Genomic DNA, 25,048 nt, shown 5'->3' with positions numbered 1-25,048 from the left:
TTTTCTTGGCCCACCTTTGAAGAGACTGGAGGCAAATGGGGGCACATGCAAAAGACACACAGCTCCATTAATAACTCTATTATGGTTGTATCATGTGACTACCAGGACGGTAGAAGGCAAAGTAGACGGTCTGTGGGTTTTTTTTGTCTAGCAATCCTATGTTCCTATCTAGGTTAGCTCACAAGAGGGTACCACTGTTATACCCCTGCATTACACTACTGTATAAGTACATATTGGGCAAGACTATTCTACTCTGTCGCATACAAGGTCCACTTACTGGATACCACTGAACCTGAGATGGCAAGGCCCTAAACTTTTAACAGTCCTATTAGCCCTAAGAAAGCACTTAAACGTAGTTTTACTAGAAGTACTGCCTTAGCCATAGATTAAATAAAAATATACCCTTGAATCTGAGATATATTATGGTGCCAATAGGTCTGCAAGCTTTGTCCATCCAAAAGCTCAACTGTGTCATTTGTGCTGATTAGCAGTTTGCCAGCATTCTTTCCTGGGACGTGCACCTGCTGAAGATATTTAGCTGTTCTAGAACTGCATGGGAGAAAGATTGAGAAAAAACAATGATGAAATATTAACAATCCAGACATTTTTTTTCTGCACTCGAAATCACTACTGGATTTTACCAGTTAAATTGAACTATTATACTGACCATCATTTGTCAAAATTCCTACCTTATGAAAAGGCATAAAGCAAAATTTTTGAACCTCATCAAAGGTTACCGTCTCCAAAAGAATTGCAACTGTCTTTTTCAAAATAACCAAAATGTTGATGTAAATTGAAGGTTTGCTTTTTTGAAGGTATATGATTTAATAGCAGAAATACACATGTGCAAGCTTACCTAGATATTTCTATTTTTCTAGACACTGGATCAGTGTTTTTCTCCCATTCAGGGTCCAATTTAAGAAATACTGCATTTAGTTTAGATGCTGTAAGTGGTATTCCAGTTGCTTGTACATAAATGTCTTTCAGTGCCACTCCTTGTACAGCTCCTGTGGATTAGGAAAATTGTTTTATTTGCTTTTTTGACACTACAGATGGTTCTTGATCTGCAAATGGATCAAAAGGTTAATGCGTAGCAAAAGGTAGGGGAAACAATCCCTCTGCTTCCATGAGCCCAGACACTAACCAAGAGATAAAAACAGCAATTTAGGTAAATGGCAAGAACCATAGAAGTTTACCGCATAAAATGAAATCATTTGGCCAATCCAATCACCCTCCTCGCATAGACCAATATCTTTCTCTGCTTCGCATGTTTATCTACTCTTTCCTTAAAAAAATGCAGTACTCTCTGCCTCACATACTCCGTGTCAAAACATTTCATGCTCTAACAACTCTCTGCATAAAGAATTCTCTCCTAATCTCTTCTCACTCTCATTGAAGCAATTTTTAATTGATGACCCCTCCTCACTGACTCTCCAAACAGAGGATAGTTTTTCCTTATTCACCCCATCAAAATACTTCCGAATTTTAAAAAAACCTCTATTAGATCTCCTCTTAGCCTTCTCTGCTTCAGTGATAACAGTCCCAGCCATTCATTAATTACACCTTATCTCTAGTATCTTGCTGGCGAATCTACACTGTATGTTTTTGATAGCCTTTGAAAGAAAGAACTGTTGTAATGCAGGGAAACGCGGCAACAATGTCCCACAAACAGCAATGAGAAAAATGAACAGATAATCTGTTTTAGTGATGGTGGTTGAGGGATAAGTATTGGCCAGGACATCAGGAAAACTCTGTTGCTTTTCTTCATATAGTGCTATGAGATCTTTTACATCTACCAGGCAGTTGGGGCCTCGGTTTAACTTCTCACCCAAAAGATGTCATCTCTGACAGTGCAGCTTTCCCTTAGTACTGCACTGAAGTGCTATCCCAGATTATGTGCTCTGGAATGGGGTTTGAACCCATAACCTCTTACTCAAAGTCAAGAGTGAGAGTTAATGTATGTGGTTCAGCCTGGAGGCACATTACTAGTGGCGTCCCCCAGGGGTCAGTCCTAGGCCTGCTACTGTTCACTGTCTTTATTAATGGACAGTGGTGTTGGGAGTATAGTCAGTAAAGGTGTTTATAAGGCTGGTCCAGTTAAACTTCTGGCCAATGGTGATTCCTCCCCCAACCAAGATGTTAATGATGGGGTACCTGGTGATGGCAGTGCCATCGAAGGCCAGGAAGCAATAGTTGAGACAAAAGCAAAATACTATGGATACTGGAAATCTGAAATAGAAACAGAAAATGCTGGAAATACTCAGCAAGTCAGGCAACATCTGTGGAGCGAGAAACAGAGTTAATGGGCTCGAATTTCCAAGCCCCAAGGAGGCAGGAAAATTGCAGAATCAGGGGGCAGGAACCCATCCCGCCTGCGTGCCAATGTCCCAGGAGGCGGGTATCCGACCTGCGCTGGGAGCCGCCTCCCCGAGGCGGGAAGGGGATTAGTGCCAATTAACTGCCTGTTAACAGGCAGTTTTTTGCCTAATCCCTATTTTTAGCCCTGAAGTGTGGGCTTCCCGACAGCTCCGAACCACGCCAAGTTAGCGAGGCGGACTGTTGGTCTGAAGGGGTTGGAGGGGTCGAGATGTCCGTTGTGCAGGTGAGTGATGGGTGCATGTGTGCAGAGGTAAGTGTGTGAGTTAAGTGTAAAGTGTTTTAATAAGTTTTACATACCTTTACTTTCTCCTGCAGGATTCCTTCCTTCAGTTCTCGGGAGTCCCTCAGCTCACCGGCACAGAAAGCAGAATGGCCGCTGAACTGTCAAAAGCTGCCGCCTCTGCTTTCTGGTCTGGAGAGCTCTCTAACGGAGTCTGAGTAGAAGGACTCAAGTTAGAAGACAGATTGTCAGTGTTTGACAGCTTCACAGAGCTGTCAAATGCTGATTTTTCATCTGTCAAAAGCTCTTGACAGATGAAATGTCAATCGCTGACGTCACCAGTAACCAGGTGTCCCTTAATTGGCCTGCTGAGCCCGCTGGGCGGGCTTAACAAGGTCAATCAAGGGAAAATAGCGTGGGTTGGCCACAAGTCGATGGAGGCGGGACTACAACCCAAAAAGTGGGAATCCCGCCTCCAAAAGCTCCCCATTGACAAAATCCAGCCCTATGTTTCAGGTTGATGACCTTTCGTCAGAACTGGAAAAAGTTAGAGATATAACAGATTTTAAGCAAGTGCAGAGGCAGAGAAAGGGGGGAGGGAAGGAAAGAACAAAAGGGAAGGTCTGTGATAGGGTGGAAGGCAGGAGTGATTAAATGACAAACGTTATAATAGTACAAAGGAAAAGGAGATGGTAATGGGACAAGTAAAGAAACAAAAGATGGGTGTAGAAAAGGTGTAAATGGGTATCGCAGAATCAACAACAGCTGCCATGTGAAAAAATAGGGACAGTTTACAGTCTGAAATTGTTGAACTCGATGTTGAGTCCAGAAGGTTGTAAAGTGCCGAATCGAAAGATGAGGTGCTGTTCCTCAAGCTTACGTTGAGCTTCGTTGGAACAGTGTAAGAGGCCGAGGACAGGGAGATCAGAGTGGGAGTGGAGTGGAGAATTAAAGCGACAGGCGACCGGAAGCTTTGGGTCACGTTTGTGGACTGAATGGAGGTGTTTCGCAAAGCGGTCACCTAATCTGCGTTGGGCACTTTACAGCCTTCTGAACTCAAAAGAGTTCAAAAATTTCAGACCATAACCTCTGCCCCTATTTTTTCCAGATGGCAGCTGTTGATGGTTCTGTGATACCCATTTACACCTCTTCTAGACCAGTCTTTTGTTTCTTTACTCGTCCCATTACCAGCTTCTTTTGCTTTGTACAATCGTACCTTTTGCCTTTTAGTCTCTCCTGCCTTCCACTTTCAGACCTTCCTTTTTGTTCTTTCCTCCCCTCCCCCCTTCCCTGCCCCTGCAATTGCTTACAATCTGTTACATCGCTAACTTTTTCCAGTTCTGATGAAAGGTCATCGACCTGAAATGTTAACTGTTTCTCTCTCCACAGACGTTACCTGACCTGCTGAGTACTTCCAGCATTTTCTGTTTTTATTTAAGCAATGGTTGAGTCCTTTCTTGTTAGAGATAGTCATTATCTGGGACTTACATAGCACAAATGTTACCTGCCACATGTCAGCCCAAGTCTGGATTTTGTCCAGATCCTGCTGTAGGTCCTATTATCAGATGAGTTGTGAATGGAACTGAATACTGCACAGCAGTCAAAGAACATCCCCACTCTTGACCTCATTACAGAGGGAAGGTCTTTGATCAAGCAGCTAAAAATGGTTGGGCTAAGGGCACCACCTTGGGGAACTCCAGCAGAAATGATTGGCCTCCGACAACCATGATCATTTATATTCCTGTGAATCAGATAGAACTCTAACCACTGGACGGTTTTCCTATTGACCCCCAGTTGACTTCAGTTTTGCTAGGGTTCCTTGGTGCCATACTTGGTTGAATGCTACCTTGATGTCAAGGCAGCTACTCCCAACTCTCCTCAGAAATTCAACTCTAATGTCCACATCTGAATAAAGGCTTTGATGAGGTCACGAGTTGGGTGCTTCTGTTGGAACCTGAACTGAGCAGGAAGAGATTGATAGGGTGGTAATTGACCAGGTTAAATTTGTCCTGCTTTTTGTAGATAGGGTATACCTGGGCATTTTTCCACACTGCCAGGTTAATGCCAAAGTCATAGCTGCACTTGGTTAGGGGCTGGTTAGTTCTCATGTGCAGGTCTTCAGCAGTACAGCTGGGGTGTTATCAGAGCCCAAAACCTTTGCTGTGTCCATTGTATCCAACTGCTTCTTAGTCACATCGAGTGACCCAAACTGTCTGGACATTTGAATCTACGATGGTGGGGATCTCAGGAGGCTGCCAAGTAGGATCAACCACTTGGCACTTTTGGCTGAAGATGCTTAAAAATATTTCACTCGTCTCTAGCACTCACATGCTAGGCTCTGCCGTGGTGGAGGATGGGATGTTCATGGAACCTCCTCTTCCTCTTAGTTGCCTGACTGTCGACCACCATTCTCAACAGGATGTTGTAGAGCTAGCTTTGCTCTGATCTGTTGGTTATATTGTTTACCTCCAACTACACTCTCTTGCTTTTGGTGTTTAGCATGCAGGTTGCCTTGTGTTGTAGCTTCACTGGATTGCTTTGATCCATTGGTGTAAAATTAATTGCCTGTTAAGTCAGGCAGAAGTGGAGGTTTACAATTGGTCTCAGTAACTAGTGTTCACAGCCCTAATCACTATCCAGAAAATATGTGCTACATTTAAGAAAGAAAATAATTTACATAATACCTTTCACATCCTCAAAACATCCCAAAGTGCTTCACAGCCGATGAATTACTTTTGAAATTCAGTCACTGGTGTTTTGTAGGCAAACACAGCAGCAAACAATTTGGTTGTGTTGGTCGAGGATGAAAGTAGGCCAAGACCTCTGGAGAACTCTGTGCTATTCTTCAAAAAAGTGCCCACATAAAACAAGCAGATAGAGCTTCAGTTTAACATCTCAACTAAAAATGGACCTCTCAGTAATGCAATGAAATAGGAGTCGAGTGGGGCTTGAACCCACAACTGTCTCACTCAAAGGCAATAGTGCTACCACTGATTTAAGCTAACATTAGTACACATGGATGGAATCAGGCTTCGCTGCTATTGCCTCATTGTCAAACAATGCACTAACATTTGCTGTTCAAACTCACATGGAGAATGATTTGGATAAGGTATTGGAGGGCCAGCACATGTGAAAACGTATCCTAGAATGAGGCACAGCTTTTAAGGAAAGCCAGATACAAGAAAAATGAAGAGGGAAAAAAACACACAAATAAAAATATTGTTCAGTCACTTACCTTCAATAAAGAGAATATAGTAGGCTCCAGTGTTGGTAATGTGTATCAGTGGACTAAAATGCACAAAACCTTCAGTCATATTGTGGTACACCTCTTGACCAATGGGATCTCCACTCCTTCCAGACAATAGCAGAAAGATCAACTTAGTGACAGAGCCAACCTGAAAGAAAACACACAACTAAGTCTTTAAACATATAGGGGGAGAAATTCGGTATCGCCCCTTTTGGGACGCAATTATCGGCCGGACACAAAGTTTAGCGCCTGGCGCTAATTATCGCCTCCAACTGCAAACTTGGCTTCTATCGCCCCTGGAGGTGATTAGAGTGCTAAATCAGGCGCTACACACCTCTCAATGCGCTAACGTCAAGGAGCAAGGCGCTACCTCAGAGCGCTGGCGAAGTTCATGTGATGTCAGTCAGCAATGGAACACAGACACACTGGCGCCGGCCAGTTCTTAAAGGGGAGGGTCAATCTTGCTCTCCATTCACACCCTGGCAGTTCCCTTCTTCTTTGTGCTTGTGCAGAAAGCCACCTTCAGCATCTTCAAGCTGTTTGAAGCCCCTGGGCTGGTGGACTGGAAAAGGTGCTCCCTGATTGATAAGATTTTGATCAGTCAAGGAGCAGCATTTACCATTCTTCCAATTTTAAAGAGCTGAAGAATCCTTCCCTGCTCCGCATGCTGCTTCAGTGGCTCCTGCTGCCGGTGATCACAGAAGAAACCGCTTTTGATGCAGAGAATTATACTCTTGAAAATAATAGGATCTTTCCAAAGTTGTACTGTAATCTGAAATGGTACAGAGGAGAAAGGGTGAGAGAGAGAGAGAGAGAGAGAGAGAAAAAGGAGAACGAGAAAGATAGAGAAGAAGTGAGAGAAAACCAGAAACGGGGATAGGAAGATAGAGAAAGAATGATAAATAAAAACCAGGCTTTAGAAAATTGAGCTAAAGGAGAAGCTGAATGAGGAGTGAGGGACGGGGAAAAAGGGGATGGGGGGCCTCACATGATTTTTCTTATTTGGAGTCTCACTTTGTGTGTGTGTGTGTGTGTGTGTGTGTGTGTGTGTGTGTGTGTGTGTGTGTGTGTGTGTGTATATATATATATATATATATATATATATATATATATAGAGTTGGGGGAGAAACTCACTTTATGGTGAATATGGGCTCCCATTATGCAATCATATACTGCCCACTTACTGGTTTTGATGGCCCTGGATCCATTAGGTTTGACACCCATGTCCAGGTTCATGCATTAACAATGATCATCCATGGAAGCATACCCAATCTAAACCATTGCCTTGAGAGGAAAGGAACGGCGGGGGGGCAAATGAGAAAATAAGTATGAGTTTCAAAAAATTGAATGGCAGTATGTTTATGTTCCATGATTGGTTTCAGAGTAAATGATCACAGTATGTGGTTAAGTTATGCTGCAACCCCATCTCACTCATCTCGATTCACTTTATAGCTCATATTTAATTATTTTGGTTTTTTAGGTTGTCGACATCACACCGCACTTTATTCCCCAACCAACAGGCAAACAGATAACTTCTTCACAGGCTTTCCCCCCCCGATAATGCTCTATAATTGGCTGTTTTCAGGTGGTTAGGAGTTACCAAGGTGAATCATCTTGACATTTTTCATCTCTCCTTACAGGGAACAATATCTGGAGAATGGTGTACACAAGCAAGTATCCTACCACAACACAGTGCAGTACTTATACACTTGGGGGTAGAGATTCCGCTTATTACTATATTATTGCCATTTCTGTAATGCCTTGTCAGAGAATGTAAAAAAAGTCAACTTAAAATTCCGCAATCTTTTGCGGCAGTTACGCTGACATCAGGGAAATTGCACCGTAAAAACCAGAGCAATTGAGCGGAAACTCCAGGCCCCAATCTCCTGCCAGACCTATGTGTTTAGGATTTCTGAACAAGAGAAGTAACAATATAGAATCATAGCGCACAGAAGGTGGCCATTCGGCCCATTGTGACTGTGCCGACTCTTTGAAACAGCTATCCAATTAGTCTCAGTCCCCTGCTCTTTCCCCGTAGCTCTGCAAATGTCTCCTGCAAATATGCAACATAATAACACATTCTAAGTAACAAAAAGGAACTACTCTCATCTAAATCATATTGGATTTATCATGGCCAGAAAAAAATTCACACACTTCGCATGCCACAACCACAGCCAGTCACGTCATCAATGGCAGAAACATTCCCTTTGCCATACCTGATCAGTAGGTGTAAAAAAAATCAAAATGTCTCCAACGTCATCATCATCCAGATCTGGTAGTATCAATGCAGGACCAATCACCGAAAGGTCAACAGTGAAACTAGAGTTGAATGTCCACAATGTTTCTCCTTAAATAGAACGCATGAGACATTATAAGTATCCACAAAATGAAACGGCACATATAGTTTTAGGCCATTTTTGGAAAATGTATTGCCAGCCATTGATACATATGAAAGCTTCACATTTCTGGATCATCCACATTCTTTTCCAGTTTGCCTGTCGTAAAGTTGACTTTTTTTTTTACATTCTCTGACACAAGGCATTACAGGAATGGCAATAATATAGAAGTAATAAATAACTATGGTGCTTGAAATACATGTTGTGTAACTCATAACAGAATCTAAAGCAAGCTCCTAAGATTATTTGACAAACAATATTATACAAAGACTCATATTTATATAGCACCACTTAGAAACTTCTCAAGGTGCTGCATACAGTGAATTACTTTCAAGGGAGTTTTGAACAGTGAAATTCCATGAATGGCAATGACACTACTGACCAGTTAATGTGGATTTATTTTTTGCGGTGCTGATTAAGGAAGGGATGTTGGCCAGGTCACTGGGAGAACTCCTTACTCTTCTTCAAATAGTGCCCTAGGAATCTTTAATGTCCACAGGTAGTTGAGATCCCAGTTTAATTTTTCATTTGAAGGATAGCAGTGCATTTAGTACTGACACACTTGCAGTACCACAGAGGCATCAGCCTAGATGATTCCATCAAGCTCTAGGAGTAAAGCCTCAACACACAGCCTTCTGATGAAAGGCAGGAGTGCCACTAACTGAGCCAAACTGACTTATATAATGTTCACCGCCCTTTTCCTTTTATTAAAGTACAATTATTATTGAAGTAAATACCACCTAGTGTTTTCATAGACAACAGGTTCATAAACTAGGAGCTACTTGGTCATCAGGTTTCACTGTCAGTCACCACATTTCTGAATATTACTGTATTTGCTTACTTTGCATCACTGTATACTAATAAAACATGTTTTCTGCAATGATAGCACTTTTTCCTATGAGTAGCTGACATACTCTTTTGAATTTAGGACAGGTGTGCGCCAATATTTGCAGGGGGTCCCTCATGCAAAATGAATTTAACAAAATGTTCCAAAATTGTAGTCCTTTCACTGCCAAGTATTTTATGCATTATTAAACTCAGCATATCATAAGATAATAGGATTAGGAGTAGCCCATTCAGCCCCGAGCATGTTGTGCCATCCTATTGGATCATGGCTGTTCTGAAGCTCAAGTTCAGTTACCCGTCTTTATCCAGGTCCCTCGACAAGCGTACCTAACAAATATCTATTGATCTCAGTCCTGAAAATTTCAGTTGTCCCAACATCCAGTCTTTTAAACAAGAGTTACAGATTTCCACTACCCTTTGTGTGAAAAAAATGCTCCCGATTTCACTCCTAAATGACCTAACTCTAATTTTTAGATTATGGCCCCTTGTTCTGAATGCTCCCTCCAGAGGAAATATAGTTTCCTTATAGCTACCCTATCAAATCCCTTTATCATTTAAACACCTCAATAAGATCACCACTCAACCGTCTAAATTCAAGGGAATACAAGCCAAATTTATGCAACCTGTCCTCATAAATAACCCACAAGTATGATTCTGGTGAATCGGTGCTACATCCCATCCAAGGCTAATTATCTCTTTCCTGAGGTGCAGTGCCCAAAACTAAACACAGTACTCTGACCAAGGCTCTGTACATCTGAAGTACAACTTACTCACGTTTCGAATCCAAACCCATTAAGATAAAGGCCAACATTCTCTTAGCATTTTTGACTACTTTTGTACATGTACATCAGCTTCCAGTGATTTGTTTACATGGACACCTAAATCTCTCTGCTCCTCCAAAGCTCCTCGTCTCTCACGGTTATGAAAATATTCTGATTTGCCTTTCTCGGATCCAAAATGGATAACCTCTCACTTGCCCACATTCTGCCACAGTTTTGCCCATTTGCTTAGTTGGTCTATATCCCTTTGTAACTTCCTGCTCCCATCTACACAACTTACTGTGCCTCCTAGCTAAGTGTCATCTGCAAACTTAGATATACAATTCTCCAAGTCTATAATAGTTATGAAAAGCTGAGGGCCCAGTACAGATCCTTGAGGTACACTGCTCGTCACATCCCACCAATCAAAGAATGTTCCCTTTATCCCTACTCTCTGTCTCCTACCTCCCAGCCAATTTCCAACCCATGTCGCAAGGTTACCTCCAATGCCATCTCTTCTGCGGAACCTTATCAAAGGCCTTCTGGATGTCCATTTAGGCAACAGACACTCCCCTATCTGCCATGCTTGTGACCGCCTCAAAAAATTCAACTAGTCAGACATGACGTACCCTTCACAAATCTATGCTGACTCTTTGACCAGCTTATATTTGTCCAAGTCTTTACCATGCATGCCACACACATCACTCTAGACTCTGATCCTGCCATACCTATTCATATATTTAACCCTATAGAAATTCTTTATTATATACTGAATTCTATTTACTTACTGCTTTTTACTTAATGTTTTGAAAGTCACTTTCTGTTCTAACCCCTCAAGCTATTATATAGTAAAAACTGCAAGTTAAAGTTTTCTTTTATTCGTTCATGGGATGTGGGATTCGCTGGCAAGGCCAGCATTTATTGCCCATCCCTAATTGTCAGCTGTTTTATTTGATGGGTGAAAAAAACCAATCCAGTAATGGACTGTTGCGGCTTTTACTATGAAAGAAAAAGGCAGCTGACTTACCTGCTAGCATTCTAAGTGATGGTGACACCATATACAAACTCCTGGGTCACACTTTGTCCTAATTAACAAATCCAACTGTTAGGGACCAATCCCAGCATTCATCCACTCCAAAATACGTATCTTTCCATTCAAAAGTCCTATGCCAATGTTCCCAATAGGATTTTCAGTGAAACATGCCATGTCCTGTTTTTAGTAGAATTTTTCATTAATGTGACACAAAACTTGAAGAACTGCTTTCAGTCTACATCCAGTGGTTAGTTCTGACCACAGGGTGACCCAATGGAGCAGTTTACACTGCAGTAAATCAGCGCCATTTTGGATTTCCACTGTATAAGAAAGGAAATCCGGTATGTGTTTATTTATGTTTTCAAATATGTAAATAAATGATAACTTGCTATTTACCTCCACCAGGCAGTAAATAATCTTTAAAATGCCAGTTCTTTGCCTGGCTTCTGATTTCTCATGTTCTCACCTGGCGCCCAGCATAGAAAAAACACTTCCTTGTCTGGGGCCATTGCTTCCTGGCTATGTTTCTCGTGATAAAAATTGGGAATTTTCATCGCCCAGCACCTTGAGACCAACAATGGACCCACTGCCATCGCCCATATGATTTCCCACCCACTCGCTCGGATTTCTGCATCCAAGGCTTTTGATATCTGCCTCATTTGCCACCCCAAAGAAGCTTACAATGTTATTATGTTCTCCCTTTGCATCCCAGTGTCAACCGTGGCTCAGGGCGCGATCTTGCCAGCCCCGGGGAGGCGGATTTAGAGGCGGGAGTGCCGGGAAAATGGTGGAATCTGGGGGGAAAATGGTGGAATCTGGGGGTGGGTGCCCACCCCCACCCACCCCGCCCCCAACCCATCTCCGTGCCATCTTCCCAGGAGGCGGGTAGCCGACCCGCACCGGGTCCCGTCTCCTGGAGGCGGGAAGGGGATTACAGCCACTTAACTGCCTGTTAATAAGTACAGGCAGATAAGAGGATTATCCCCATTTTACCCACACAAGTGCGGGCTTCCTGAAGGCTGTGAACCCCACCAGGGTCACAGACGCGAGCAGTGGGTCTGCGGGGTGCAAAAGTGCGCTGTGAAGGTAAGTGATGGGGGCAAGTGTGGAGAGGTGAGTATGTGAGGTGAGTGAAAAGTGTTTGAAAAAGTTTACTTACCTTTGTTTCTTCCTGCAGGCTTCAGTCAGTGGGGATGCGGAGAGTCTCACATCTCCGCGGCAGAGATGACAGATGGCTGCTGCATTCTCCAATGCAACACCATCTAATTTCTGCTAAAGAAAGAGGTTTGATGAGTCTTGAATTCAAAAACTCATCAAACTACAGAGAATGTCAATGCTTGACAGCTTCACAGAGCTGTCAAACGATGACAATTCATCTGGCAAAAATTTTTGACAGCTGAAACGTCATACGCTGACGTTCTCTGTAACCAGCTTCCCCTTAATTGGCCGCTAGCGGGCTTAACAAGGTCAATCAAGGGAAAATAGCATGCGTTGGCCAGAAGTCGATGAAGGCGGGACTAAAACCCGACAAGTGGGAGTCCCGCCTCCAAAAGCTCCCCATTGGAAAAATCCAGCCTTCAGTTGGTAGCACTCTCGCCCGAGTCAGAAGGTTGTGGGTTCAAAGTCGCACTCCAGAGACTTGAGCACAAAAGTCCAGGCTGACACTCCAGTGCAGTGCTGAGGGAGTGCTGCACTGTAGGAAGTGCTGTCTGTCAGGTGAGACATTAAACCAAAGCCCTGTCTGCTCTCAGGTGGACCTCAGGTGGACATAAAAGACCTCGTGGCACTATTTCGAAGAGCAGGGGCGTTCTCCCCGGTGTCCTGGCCAATATTTATCCCTCAATCAACATAACAAAAACAGATCATCTGGTCATTATCACATTGCTGTTTGTAGGAGCTTGCTGTGCACAAATTGGCTGCTGCGTTTCCTACATTACATTACACTTCAAACGTACTTCATTGGATGTAAAGTGCTTTGGGATATCCTGAGCGCTATACAAATGCAAGTCTTTCTTTCACGTCTCCAATACTTGCCCAACCCCTTCCCCCTGCTACTTACTCAGACTCAAGCTTTGAGAACACACCTAATCTGAAAATTGCTGGATGTTTTGAGGAACTCGCCTGCCCTACACCCTCTTAAAGCAGAAATATATGTTCTGGACATAGGAAGAGTATATCTACCCCTAACCCCCCCCCGAAAGAACTTTTAGAGCCTCTGAGGAAAGCCGATCTCCTCCTCCTTTCCCACTAAACACAAAAACTGACCCAGGGTGGAGGAGGCCCATCTGCAATCTCTCTCTTGCCCCCAGCCCGCTCCCATTAAGCAGCAAATCAGGTCCTTGGCAGAGAAAGCTCACCTATAAATCCCACTGCTACTGCAAATTACGGGTCTGTCTGAGATATTCTCTCGGGTTCAACAGTGCTGATTACTCCCATAAGCAGTCTGAGCATTTTACTTTCAGGAATGTGCCCATACCACCCAATATCTAATTAAACTATCTCATAACTTGGAGCTGTAACAATAGGACCCACTTGTGATCTCAAACCCAATATAGCATCTTTCACAAGTACCCTTGAATGCTTCTTTCAGTAGACAGATTGAGAAACGCTTTACTGGGACAAGGCCTGATGCAAGTCGTTAAGCTGCTTTACAGATAACAAGTGACAGTCAAAGAAAATCCCACTTTCTTCAGTCATTCTCACTTATTCAAAAATGAGAAAATAATGGCCCTGGAATTGCAGTGTCTGTGTGACGGCATGCGCGAAATCTGAAACTTGCGGCCTGTCAATGTACACAAGGGTCCAAAAAAGTAATCGCTGGTACGGAGTTGAGCTATATGCCCTGCGAGTGGCCAGCAATTGCCCATGTAAGTCTTACGGTCAGCGTAAGGGGATATCTAAGCCTTAAATTAAACATTTTTAAATTATGCACATATCCTTTATTAAATGAGTTTAAGCAAATATTGGCCCGAATTACAGTCTTAATGATGTTTAAAATTGTCAAAAAATTTTAATTTTTATTGAGGTTGGTGCAATGAATGAATAAAATTGCAATTCTGTACATTGTATATAATTATTAGATTTGGGATTCCATTGCATATTATTAGGGGATTCCCTTCGTAAATGACTGCAATGGAATTCTCCTTTGTCATTGGAGGACCGGACCCATGTGACCCTAGGTATGCTTCTGAACCACCTGTGTCCCTGGGAGCCGTGGGCCATTACACTGCCCTCCGCCTCGAAGCCCGAGACTGCAACTCTTCACAGCCTGGGCGCCAGGAGGTACTTTCGGAATTGTTTTGCAGGTCGGAGGCGAACCCGGAGGTACGCCTCCGACTGCAATTTCTAGGCCAATAAACCACACACTCTGTCCCTTTCATGGACTGACTGACTTGTTTTTGGCATTACTTTTCTTTCTGGACAACTAATGACCTCTTGTATTGTAACTTCTAGCTCTGGGCCCAGACACATCACAGTCCTTTTGTTTAAAACTTAATTGACTGTCCAAGTATCTCTTTTCTCTTACACTCTAAGTAGATACAGGATGTGGAACACCAGGGTCCACAACTCTTTGCCTCTTAAGGGGTTTGCCAGTAAACCTGTGAATCAAACCAATTACCCATTCGCCTAAGACTATATTTTCAGCATGCTGAGCTCACATGAATAGAAACATCCCCAATTCCATAATTATGAATGTTCACTAGATTTTCTAACCTAACTTTCATTGGCAAAAACATTCCGATTCAAATGAATCCTAATCGACATTTCCCAACTCTACTGTTCTGTGAATTTAACTTTATAGTAGCATTTTTAACATAAATTATATCAAGATTCTTCCATGGTGCGATAGTCAGAAATCCATAAAGGTAATGCCACCTCCGTCCCCATTGACCAGAAGATCAAGTCCTGGTTAGAGGAAGCTTGTATGCAAACAGCCCCACCTCAGTGGGCAGACAAGTGGTTCCGGGGTGGAAGAGGTCACTACTAACCTTCCAACTCCTGACCACTGACCAGAAAATCAGGAGCTGCGGGATGGCAGGCTAGTTCCTCACAAACATTTCTCCTGCGCCCCGCCAGCCCCAGAAGAAAATCTCTCGGCCTGAGGAAGGGAAGGACGATTCACAGTATTTCCTCCTCCAACTGAAAGTTTGCCACGCCCCGCTTTTTCTCTCCTCATTCCCCCATTCTCCTCCACTCCCTCCTGCTTCTATCTCCGGTCCTCTTTTCCCCCGCCTCTCACCTCCCCATCCCTGTCATCCACTATCTAATGCCCATTCCTCTCTCACTTCTCCTCCTCCTCCTCCTGTTTCCCCATGTTCCTTTACCCTCTCCCCTCATCCCTATCTGCCTCCTCCATATCCATCTTGGATAAAGTTATCCCCCCACCCGCTAACCTTCCTGACCTAATATTTGATTAATAAGCTGTGTACTTTATTCATACTTATAGAAGAGTATTTTCTTATTTTAATTAATCTATTTAAATGACTGTTTATAGTGTCAGCTGTGGCTCAGTGGATAGCACACTCGCCTCCGAGTCAGAAGGTTGTGGGTTCACGTCCCACTCCAGGGACTTGTGCACATAAAGCTAGGCTGACACTCCAGTGCAGTGCTGAGGGAGTGCTGCAGTGTTGGATGGTTTCGGATGAGACGTTAAACCGAGGCCGCGTCTGCTCTCTCAGGTGGACGTAGAAGATCCCAAGGTACTATTTCGAAGAAGAGCAGGGGGAGTTATCCCCAGTGTCCTGACCAATATTTATCCTTCAATCCACATAACAAAAACAGATTATCTGGTCATTATCATATTGTTGTTTGTGGGCGCTTGCTGTGCGCAAATTAGCTGCCGCGTTTCCCACATTACAACAGTGACTACACTCCAAAAGTACTTCATTGGCTGAAAAGTGCTTTGAGATGTCCGGTGGTCGCGAAAGGCGCTATATAAATGCAAGTCTTTCGTTCTCTCTTTTGTTCTATGGTTTCATCTTTTTAAATAGCTGAAATATTTAAGAAAATAAAGTGCTTAGGAGAACAGTATCAAAAAGATAAAACTATTCTGAAATATATACCTGAAGAACTGATTGCAGTAAGGAGATGAAGGATTCCAATGACTAGGCATCCTGAAGACTTCGTACCACCTAGGTTTTCAATCCCACATTGCACATGCTGAACATCCTCTGCTAAAGCTCTCTGCCATAGGAGACTCCCATTTGTTCCCGAGAGAACAGTTAGATAGGCACAAGGAGAAGAAAGGCCTTTAAAAAAAAGCAAAATAAATTAATTAACCAAGAAATAACATTGTTGTACAAATAAGTATTTTAGTACATGCAAGCAAATTAAAAGGAACGAGCAGTATATCTGTATAAAAAATTACATTACTTCTTTGCAGCTCAAGTTCAACAATGAATGATTTGTACAGAAACTGTAAAGTCTGTGGGTTGTTTAGTTAATTAATACACAGACTCCAAGAGTAACTTAAAACAGGACTTTACTATTTGAAGGTCGGGGCGAATCTGCCCAATAAATCCTGACACAACACTTATATACTGGTGTGGTCACCGTCGGTATTACAGTATACAGAAGCCAAACAAAGTAGTGCCACCCTAAAATAGTTCTCTTAAAGGTGAACGGTTACATACAATAGTTCTCTTAAAGGTAGACGGGTACATACACTACAATCCTCCCTTTTTAGCTTACAACATACTTATTCCCCATTAAACATAACATATAATCAACTCCATGTAAAACAATTCACAGATATAGTCTCTGCGGGAAACAGTTCACAGATTCAGTCTCTGGTCTTGACTCGGTCCGAACAACATCTCTGTGGTGTAGCCGGTTCACATTTCTAGCGTGACTCATCCAATAGTCTTTTCCTTGGCTTAACAGCTTGAACTTCCGTCCTGCGGAACCAGCAGTGCTGACTTTTACAAACAGCTGGACTGCCTTGGTAATTTTTCCTACTTTCCAACTGATTTGGCCCCCTTCGTAGGGCCCCCGTGCGTGATCTGATAGAAGTGATAATGATTTAGATGGTTATTGTCTTCTGCTTTGTCTTTTTCTTTTCTGCTTCTTGGAGACTCTCGGGGCTCCCTTATCCGCTGCCAGCTGTAGCGCCACCATCTCCCTATGTTCCTTAGACTTTAAGTGCTTCATCCTGATTTCTGCACTTTGGGAGTTTTCATCACAAGCTGGGCAGACCAAGTCATCGTAATATTCCGTGTCACTCAACAGGTCATGGTAATATTCGGTGTCGTCCTGAGCTAGTCTAGCGAGAGGGCCTGCTACTTCTTCCTTACCCAACTGGACGTTAGCCGACTGTTGTTCCCTCCCTAGACATCTTTCCTGAAGAGACTTCTTCATGCGTTCATATTCATCCCGCTCTTCCTGGGTTTCTTGCCAATCCTTCACTAATGACCTCATTTGTGATTCCAATACTTCCCCTTCCATTGGGGATTGATTGATCGGGCTATTCAATCCTTCTACTGGAGCAGCTGTTTCAACATTCTGTAGTTCACATTGACGTGATTCAGCGTACTTTCGGCAGCCCCGTAAAATCTGTGTTGCAACCTCAACTATTCCCCAAACTTTTGAGAGCTCCGAACCCCTTCCCTTTGAAGATTGAAGCTCGTGTTCAAATGGTTCCCCTTGCAGAGTCTTGTCTCTCAGCATATGAAGGAGTTGGCTGACCGTTAACTCTTCCACGGGGACCCTGTGGATCAGAGTCTTCTCCATTTCATCCACCTTTTCCTCCAATGCTTTCACCTTTTTTTCCCTCTTGTACTTTGGCTTTAAGCACTCGGAGAAGTTGCGCCTTGATGCTCTCTAGCTCATGTTCAGGGGCCATTCTTACAGTCTCTGTGTTTCTTACAGTCGCCTTTTCTTTCACTGAAAGAATTCCCAGTTGAATCTGTTCAAGTTGTTGAACCTCGGTCATTGCCGCCTCATATTTGTCTTGGGTTTCCTTCAATATTTTTATGAGTTCTTGGACATCTTGACTTTCATGTTCTGCCATGTCTTTCACCTCTAATTTCTCATCTATGGATGGAACTTCTACCGATGAGTCTGTCTTGGCCTTGAGCTCATCAAGAATTTCCTGCAGCCTTTGGACTTCTTGTTCATGTTCAACCTTTAGTTGCTCATATGCTTCCACTGAAACTAGCTTTTCGGAGGTTGCCGAGTTAACCCCCTCCAGGATTGTAGCCTGGGCCTGTTCATACTGTTCCTTCAACTTCTCAAACTCTGCTTGTAAGGAGTCGTAGAGAAGAACTGGAATAAAATCCTGGCTTCCTGAAGATTCCTCTTCATTTGCTTCTTTCTGCAAATATTCCAACTCCTGAACATCATAAGGGAGATGTGATCGGTGATTGGTCACGATAGCTCTATGGTCGCTCTCTGCTTGAGCTAGCTGCTTCTGTTGTCTTTCCAGATTCTCCCATTCGGTGTCATAGAACTTTTTCATTGTTTTCATCTCTTGTACGAGACGGTAACTCAATTGTTCTAATTGTTGTCGTGATTTGAAATAAGTTTGAGTCCGAGCTCGGTGTTCTTCCGTCATGGATATGTCCTTAAACCGAACAGACTCAGAATTCTCTGTCAAACTATGTTGTCGTTGTTCGGTGGAGATCTGTTCTGAAACTTTGTTCTTCTCTGAAGCATAAGCCTTTCTGCATGCCTTCGTTTTTCCAACCTTAGTCGGCAAGTCCATTTTAGCCTTGTCTTTCACATTTGGGTTGGTCTTATCGTCATCCGATTCAGAATCTGAGCTGATTGTCTGCACCGAGTCCTCACTCGTTATGGCTTTTAGATAGTGCCATTCCATGTCTATTTTCTTGATCCACTCCCGTCCTAGAAGTGGTGGTCCTCCCTCAGGTAGTATGTATAAGTTCATTCTTGGGTGTTCTTTACCCCTATCTCTCACCTTGACTCTTATCTTTCCCATGGGGTATACTTTATGCCCCGTGTATGTCTGCAATACGAACTTAGTATCCCTTAAGGGTATATGTGAGAATAGCTGGTGGTAATCCCTTCGATTTATGACTGATAGAGCTGATCCAGTGTCCAACTCCATTTTCACTTGGACTCCAGCTATTTTTAGCATGACCCAGATAGTTTGTAGGCCAGCTTCCTTACTCACATTGTGAATTCTCAGACTACCCAGCTCCTGGCCGTTTGGGTCTGAGTCCGAATTCTGTTCGTCTGAACTCTTCTCAGCCACCTTGTGTACCTTGTTGTACTTTTCCTGTGATGGCTTCCTTTGGTTGTTGGTCCTTTGGTTGTTGGTCTTCTTCCCTGACCGGCATACCTTAGCTATGTGACCCAGTTTGCCACATTTCCTACATTCCTGGTTCTTAAACCAGCATTGGTTCTGATCGTGTGTTGTCTTCCCACAACGATAGCATTTTGTTGTTGTCGAGGTAATTTGATCCACACTGAGTGCCGCTGTCTTTAGCTGCATTTCCGCAGTTCCCTTCGCTGCGGCTTCGTGCGATGCTACAATAAGGACAGCCCTGTCAAGTGTAAGGTCGTTCTCTTCGAGTAGTCGCTTTTGCGTTCCTTCCTTTGCCAATCCGCACACGAACTTGTCTCGCAATGCCTCTGTCAGATTCCCTCCAAACTGGCAGTATTTCGCTAGTCTACGCAGTTCGACCAAGTATTCTGCGTTGCTTTCGTCTTTCCGTTGCGTTCTCGCATAGAATTTGAATCGTTCCGCCAACATCAACGGTGTGGGGTTCAAGTGATCCTTCAGAACAGTCACAATATCATCGAAAGTCTGATCCGCCGGTTTAGCTGGTGCTAGTAGATGCTTCAAGAGCCCGTATGTCTTCGCGCCCATCGAGTTTAGCAAGGTTATAGCTTTGTCATCTTCTTCTATTTTATTGGCCTCACAATAGATCTCAATGCATTCCACATACGTGGCCCAGTCTTCTACCTCGGAATTAAAATCGTTGATGTTACCACGCTTAGGCATCTTCCTCTCTTCCTGATAACACCACGAATTATTTCTTTAAATTTCCTTTTATTTATTTATTTATTTTCCCCCCAAGATGGCGGTTCCCGCGAAAATGGCGGTTTCCCGCGCTTATCTTCTCTCCCCGCCCACTTCAATGGCGGTTTCCCGCTTCTGTCTTCTTCCCCGCCTAATGGCGGCTTCCCGCGTTTCTTCCCTAGCGGGAGGGGTACACTTTCCCCACGGGCGACGGCCGCTGGCTTTCAGGTTCACAGCCTGCGCGTCGGCTTCAGTGCTTTCCCTTTTCTCGGCAGGGCAACCGGCGCTGGGTACACCCCGTTGACGGCGAACAGTTTCAGCCGCTGGACTGGCTCTCGCTCAGTCTCCCTTGGTCGGCTCTGCCTCTCCCGCTCGCTCGGCTCCCAATCGCGCCTCCCAGCCCTCTCGCAGTCCGGTGCTTCCCTCCCCGGCTGCGGCTGAGTTTATCTCTTCCCGCGCCTACGTTCCCGGTCGCAGCGCTTCGTGGCTTCGGTCGCTGCCCGGCCTTTTTCGCCGGTCGCGGTCTAGCTGTCTCACGACGCCGTTGCGTCCCCCAGCCTGTCTGTACCGCGGCTTCCTTGCTCCACGCTGCCCCAGTCTCAGCACCTCTGGACCCGACTTCTGTCCGGCTCCTTTCCCCCCTCGACCGTGGTCGAGTGCACCGCCCTTATCCTCCGGTTATTCTTTTAACTTTCCCTTACTCACAGTCACCGTGGCCGCCTTGCTTCTCGTGCTGATCGGCTCACTCCTCACCGTGGCAGGAGGGACAGTCAGTGCCTGTTGCTGAGGGAAGTCTTTGTCTCTGAATTCTTCCTCCTTTCTAGTTCTGCAGCCTCGAGTTTTCTCCCAGCAGAATGACAAGGGCGGTTGCCTCTTCTCGACGCTCGTTAACTGCTTCGGAAGTATTGTTGCCGCAGGGTACGATCGGACCCGTCGCCACTGTAAAGTCTGTGGGTTGTTTAGTTAATTAATACACAGACTCCAAGAGTAACTTAAAACAGGACTTTACTATTCGAAGGTCGGGGCGAATCTGCCCAATAAATCCTGACACAACACTTATATACTGGTGTGGTCATCGTCGGTATTACAGTATACAGAAGCCAAACAAAGTAGTGCCACCCTAAAATAGTTCTCTTAAAGGTGAACGGTTACATACAATAGTTCTCTTAAAGGTAGACGGGTACATACACTACAGAAACCAGGTGCAATGCTTTATGAAAACAAAAGAGAAAATACTCAGTGATATTGTAACCTGTTCAGCCATTTCCCGCAGATTACAGTTGCACCTCATCTGTATTTTCATTGTTTTTTCTTTAGACATACAAGTCTGAACATACCACAAAAAGGTACCGAAATATAAGACTTCATACTTCTATGTTTTTCTTTGTCTGGATACAGGTGGTCATATTGTTTAGTCTGTAATTTACCTTTTTCTGTCACAAGTTTTTATCCATTTGTTAATTAGACTCAGTTGGGGAGAATTTGCGGATTAAAAGTTTGCAACAGGAAAATGAAAATTTGTTTTCAGAGATTGTGAATTATACAGAAATAACCTGCAAGCTTTCGTAAGAATATACAGGGATACGTTTTTCAGAAAAGTGAGTGATAAAGTATCTTATTTATTTTATAATTTTCTCTTTCCCTTTTAACGCTGTGAACTGCATACATTAAAACAATAGTGTGGTAGCAATAAATTTGCAAACTGTGAATGTTGGTTATGTTGCCTTCAAATTGAATACTGGTAAACTGGAGATGGGAGGCCAGTTAGTGGTAACACCATCACAGGAAGAGGATATGGTTGAATTCAGAACTACCAAGAAAATTGAGGGACTGTCTACCCAGAGCTACATGATTGAGACACTTCCATAAGTTTGAGTTAATTATAAAAAGCTTTGTAGAATCATGATCTGAATATCTGTAATGTGAAGGCATCAATTTAACAGTAGGGTTAGGAGATCAAGAAGTCTGAGCACCATTGTAATACAGAAGGAACAAAAATATTCCACATAATTATAATAGTTCCTTACCCTCAGCTACACATGATCCATTAAAGTTAGTGTTGTTGAAATCCTTAAATGCAAATACCACATCTGTAACTTTGTCTTTGTTCGCATCCCACAGTGTGACAAAAGGGTAAGTCACTGCAACAATGCAAATATATCAGTACATTGTTATCAGGCTTCAAATATAGTTACTTCTGTTTTATTAATTCAAGTAATCTTCTTTGCACCCATCCAAATATCAAATACATCAAGAACTCAAGTAAAATATAGCTAAAATATTTTCAGTACAACTGTAAATAGTAAGGCTTTGTCTATGAAGCTAACAATTAAAATGTATACTGTAGTAAAGGCAAAACAATTTTTCATTAAAATGGCAGTCACCAAATTTAGACTGCTCACATCATTGTGCTTCGTTTCATTTAATTATCCAAGACCCATGCATTATAAAGGTACATGTTTAACTTCATTATACCTTACCTGCATTTTCAAATGTTCTGTTCCATGCCTTTTGTGACACAGGTCTCACTGGACAAGGAATTATGAAGGAAAATGCAAACACCACAATTAGGCATAAAAATAAAACCAAGAAGAAGGCAGCAGTTCTCCAACGGGAAAGCTGACCAAATTTTGTAAGCTTCTTGCACTCGGTTTCTTTGTGTCTGTTAGAAACTTCATTCGAGTCTTGGTTTCTGACCTCATCATTTTTCAGAGGATGTATCTCTGCCTCTAAATCTTTGTTTTCTGTCATATTCCTAGTCTACATCACAATGGGGATATCCGAGTTACTTATTCAAAATACACTTTTTCTCCCCTTCCAGCAACTCTTCTCGACGTGTCCAGTATTCTTCCTGCAAGGTTAAAAACACAATTTTAATCACACAGCACACAAAGCTTTGTGCTACTATGAATGTTTGATTAAAAGAATATCCAGACTGCTGAAACTGGTCCCTTCTATTTGCACATCCCCATGTTGTCCATAATAAAGAGCTTCTGTCGGATATAATTACCAATCCCAAAGCAACTACAGTTAATAGAATAGGCAGCAGAGGAAACAAAGGGAAAATACACGGCACTGCAGAAAGTGGTGATCAGCATGTTTGATGTCACAGTTGTAACAGATAAAAGTGAGACTAGTGACATTACAAAAAATGTTTCAATACAAATACATAATTGCTATGGCAATACTCTGCAAAAGGAAAGGTAATTATAGTACGTTAGCAGGGCTCAACACCCAAATATCACTTGTGGGAACATAGAGAACTGGCTGAATGCCTGATTTCTCCATGTGGCCTCTCCACTCACTTGCTGTTCAGTTCATACCTGTCCAAAGGAGGGAGGGTTTTTTTCTTCTGTTGACCCCTCTGGGGCTCTTCTCGCCTGCCTCCTCCTCTCCGTCACCCCGCTATGCCACCTTTCACTTATCCCCTCTTCCCCTCCCCCCATTCTTACCCAAAACCTTTGTTACTCCTCTGCCTTTCTGCCACTGTCCCAGGCTTGAATTCATCCGGGATATACCCACAGCTACCCTCTGTGCCTCTCTCGGCATTCTCCGTGCCCATCTTTCTCACAACTCCATTTGGTTTCCACCACAGCACTGAAATATCTCATCACAAATGACAGCCTCTGTGACTGTGACCCATGGTTGTACTATCCCTCCTTATGCTTCTCAACCTCTGTAGCCTTTGACATGATCGACCACAGCATCTTCCTCCAATGCCTCTCATCCATTGTCCAGCTCAGTGGGACTGCCCTCAGTTGGTTCCATTCTTACCTATGCAATCATTGACACAGCGTTGGTCTCTCTTCCCAGTCCTACACCGGAACTTCTGGAATTCCCCCAGGGATCTATCCTTGGACCCCTCCTCTTCCTCATCTACATGTTGCCCCTTTGTGGCATCATTTGCAGACATGGTGTCAGGTTCCACATGTCACTGACAACGCCCAGCTTTACCCTTCTTCCACCACCTCTCTGAACCCCTTCATTGTCTCCAAGTTGTCAGACTGTTTGCCCGACATCCAGTCCTGTACAAGCCAAATTTCTTCCAGGTAAACATTAGGAAGACTGAAGCCATCGTCTTTGGGCCCCCACCACAAGCACCATCATAGTCACGGATTCCTTCCCACCCCCCTCAGGTTGAACTAGACTATTCACAACCTCAGCATCCTATTTAATTTATAGCTGAGCTTCTGACCCTATATTCGCAAAACCTTCCTCCTTCCACCTCCACAACATTGCCCGTCTCTGTCCTGCTTCAGCACAGTTGCTGCCAAAACCCATATCCATGCCTTTGTCACCTCCAGACTTGGCTATTCCAATGCTCTCCTGGTAATGCAATCCTCCATAAACTTCAGCTCATCTAAAACTCTGTTGTCCGTATCCTATCCCACACCAAGTCCCACTCACCCATCACCCCTTTGCCCACTGACTTACATTAGCCCCTGGACCCCCAACACCTCAATTGTGAATTTTCATCTATGTTCAAATCCCATCATGGCTTGACCCCACCTTATCTATGTACCATTCACCAGCCCTACACCCTCCGAAAACTCTGCATTCCTCTAACTATATTTATTATACTACAGTTTCTGCACCTAATTCAGGCTTGTAGTGGTGTAAAATATCACCCTAATTCAACACTACTAACCCCACTGTGATCCATCTCGGATGCTGTTTTGAAGTGAAACAACATTGCAGCAGCGCCGCAAAAACATACCTCAAATCCCATGCATTGAAACCATGTACTTTCTTACTTCAACCCATTTGGCTATAGACAAAACGCTTTTCTGCATGTATGTTCTGCATGCTGAACATATCAGGGTCTCTAGTTTTCACCAAACATCAGGTTGCTATCTATCTGTAGGCAAATATACAGTTTATGATGCAGCATACCCAATGTGTATGACAAGTGTAACTTGGCCACAAAGTACAAATGGGGCCATTTACTCCATTTGTCCATGAGTCCCATTGTTCACCCCATTACTACATCTAACTGCTTCGTAAATTATTCCAGATTTTTTTTTTACCCATACTACCTTATCCAGGTACTAATCATTCTGTGTGAAGAAGTGTTGACACTAGTCCTGAACTTGTCTTTTATCTGTTTGTGCTCACGGCCTGCTAGTCCTTTAACTTGAAATAATGCTCTGCTCCACTTCTGACCTTGTATAATCGCTGTAAAATCA

General features: G+C 43.5%; 1 protein-coding gene across 1 annotated transcript in view; it reads right to left on the bottom strand.

Moving 5' to 3' along the window:
- Positions 1-25,048, bottom strand: part of fam234a (family with sequence similarity 234 member A) — a 42,856-nt gene that overhangs the window by 11,675 nt on the left and 6,133 nt on the right. Inside the window, exons 2-8 of the mRNA XM_086000472.1 lie at positions 22,343-22,713; positions 21,890-22,003; positions 15,943-16,128; positions 8,063-8,193; positions 5,835-5,994; positions 857-1,007; positions 403-549 (exon numbers count right to left, since the gene is read on the bottom strand). Of these exons, the coding sequence (XP_085856598.1) occupies positions 403-549; positions 857-1,007; positions 5,835-5,994; positions 8,063-8,193; positions 15,943-16,128; positions 21,890-22,003; positions 22,343-22,613 (1,160 nt within the window). The 5' untranslated portion in view covers positions 22,614-22,713. The remainder of the gene's footprint in view (positions 1-402; positions 550-856; positions 1,008-5,834; positions 5,995-8,062; positions 8,194-15,942; positions 16,129-21,889; positions 22,004-22,342; positions 22,714-25,048) is intronic.

Source organism: Somniosus microcephalus, chromosome 11, assembly GCF_052327205.1.
Source record: "Somniosus microcephalus isolate GS21.2 chromosome 11, FLI_Smic_1.0, whole genome shotgun sequence".
NCBI classification, from domain to species: domain Eukaryota; kingdom Metazoa; phylum Chordata; class Chondrichthyes; order Squaliformes; family Somniosidae; genus Somniosus; species Somniosus microcephalus.
The sequence above is the reverse complement of the archived record's forward strand: the minus strand, read 5'-3'. Positions and strand labels throughout refer to the sequence as shown.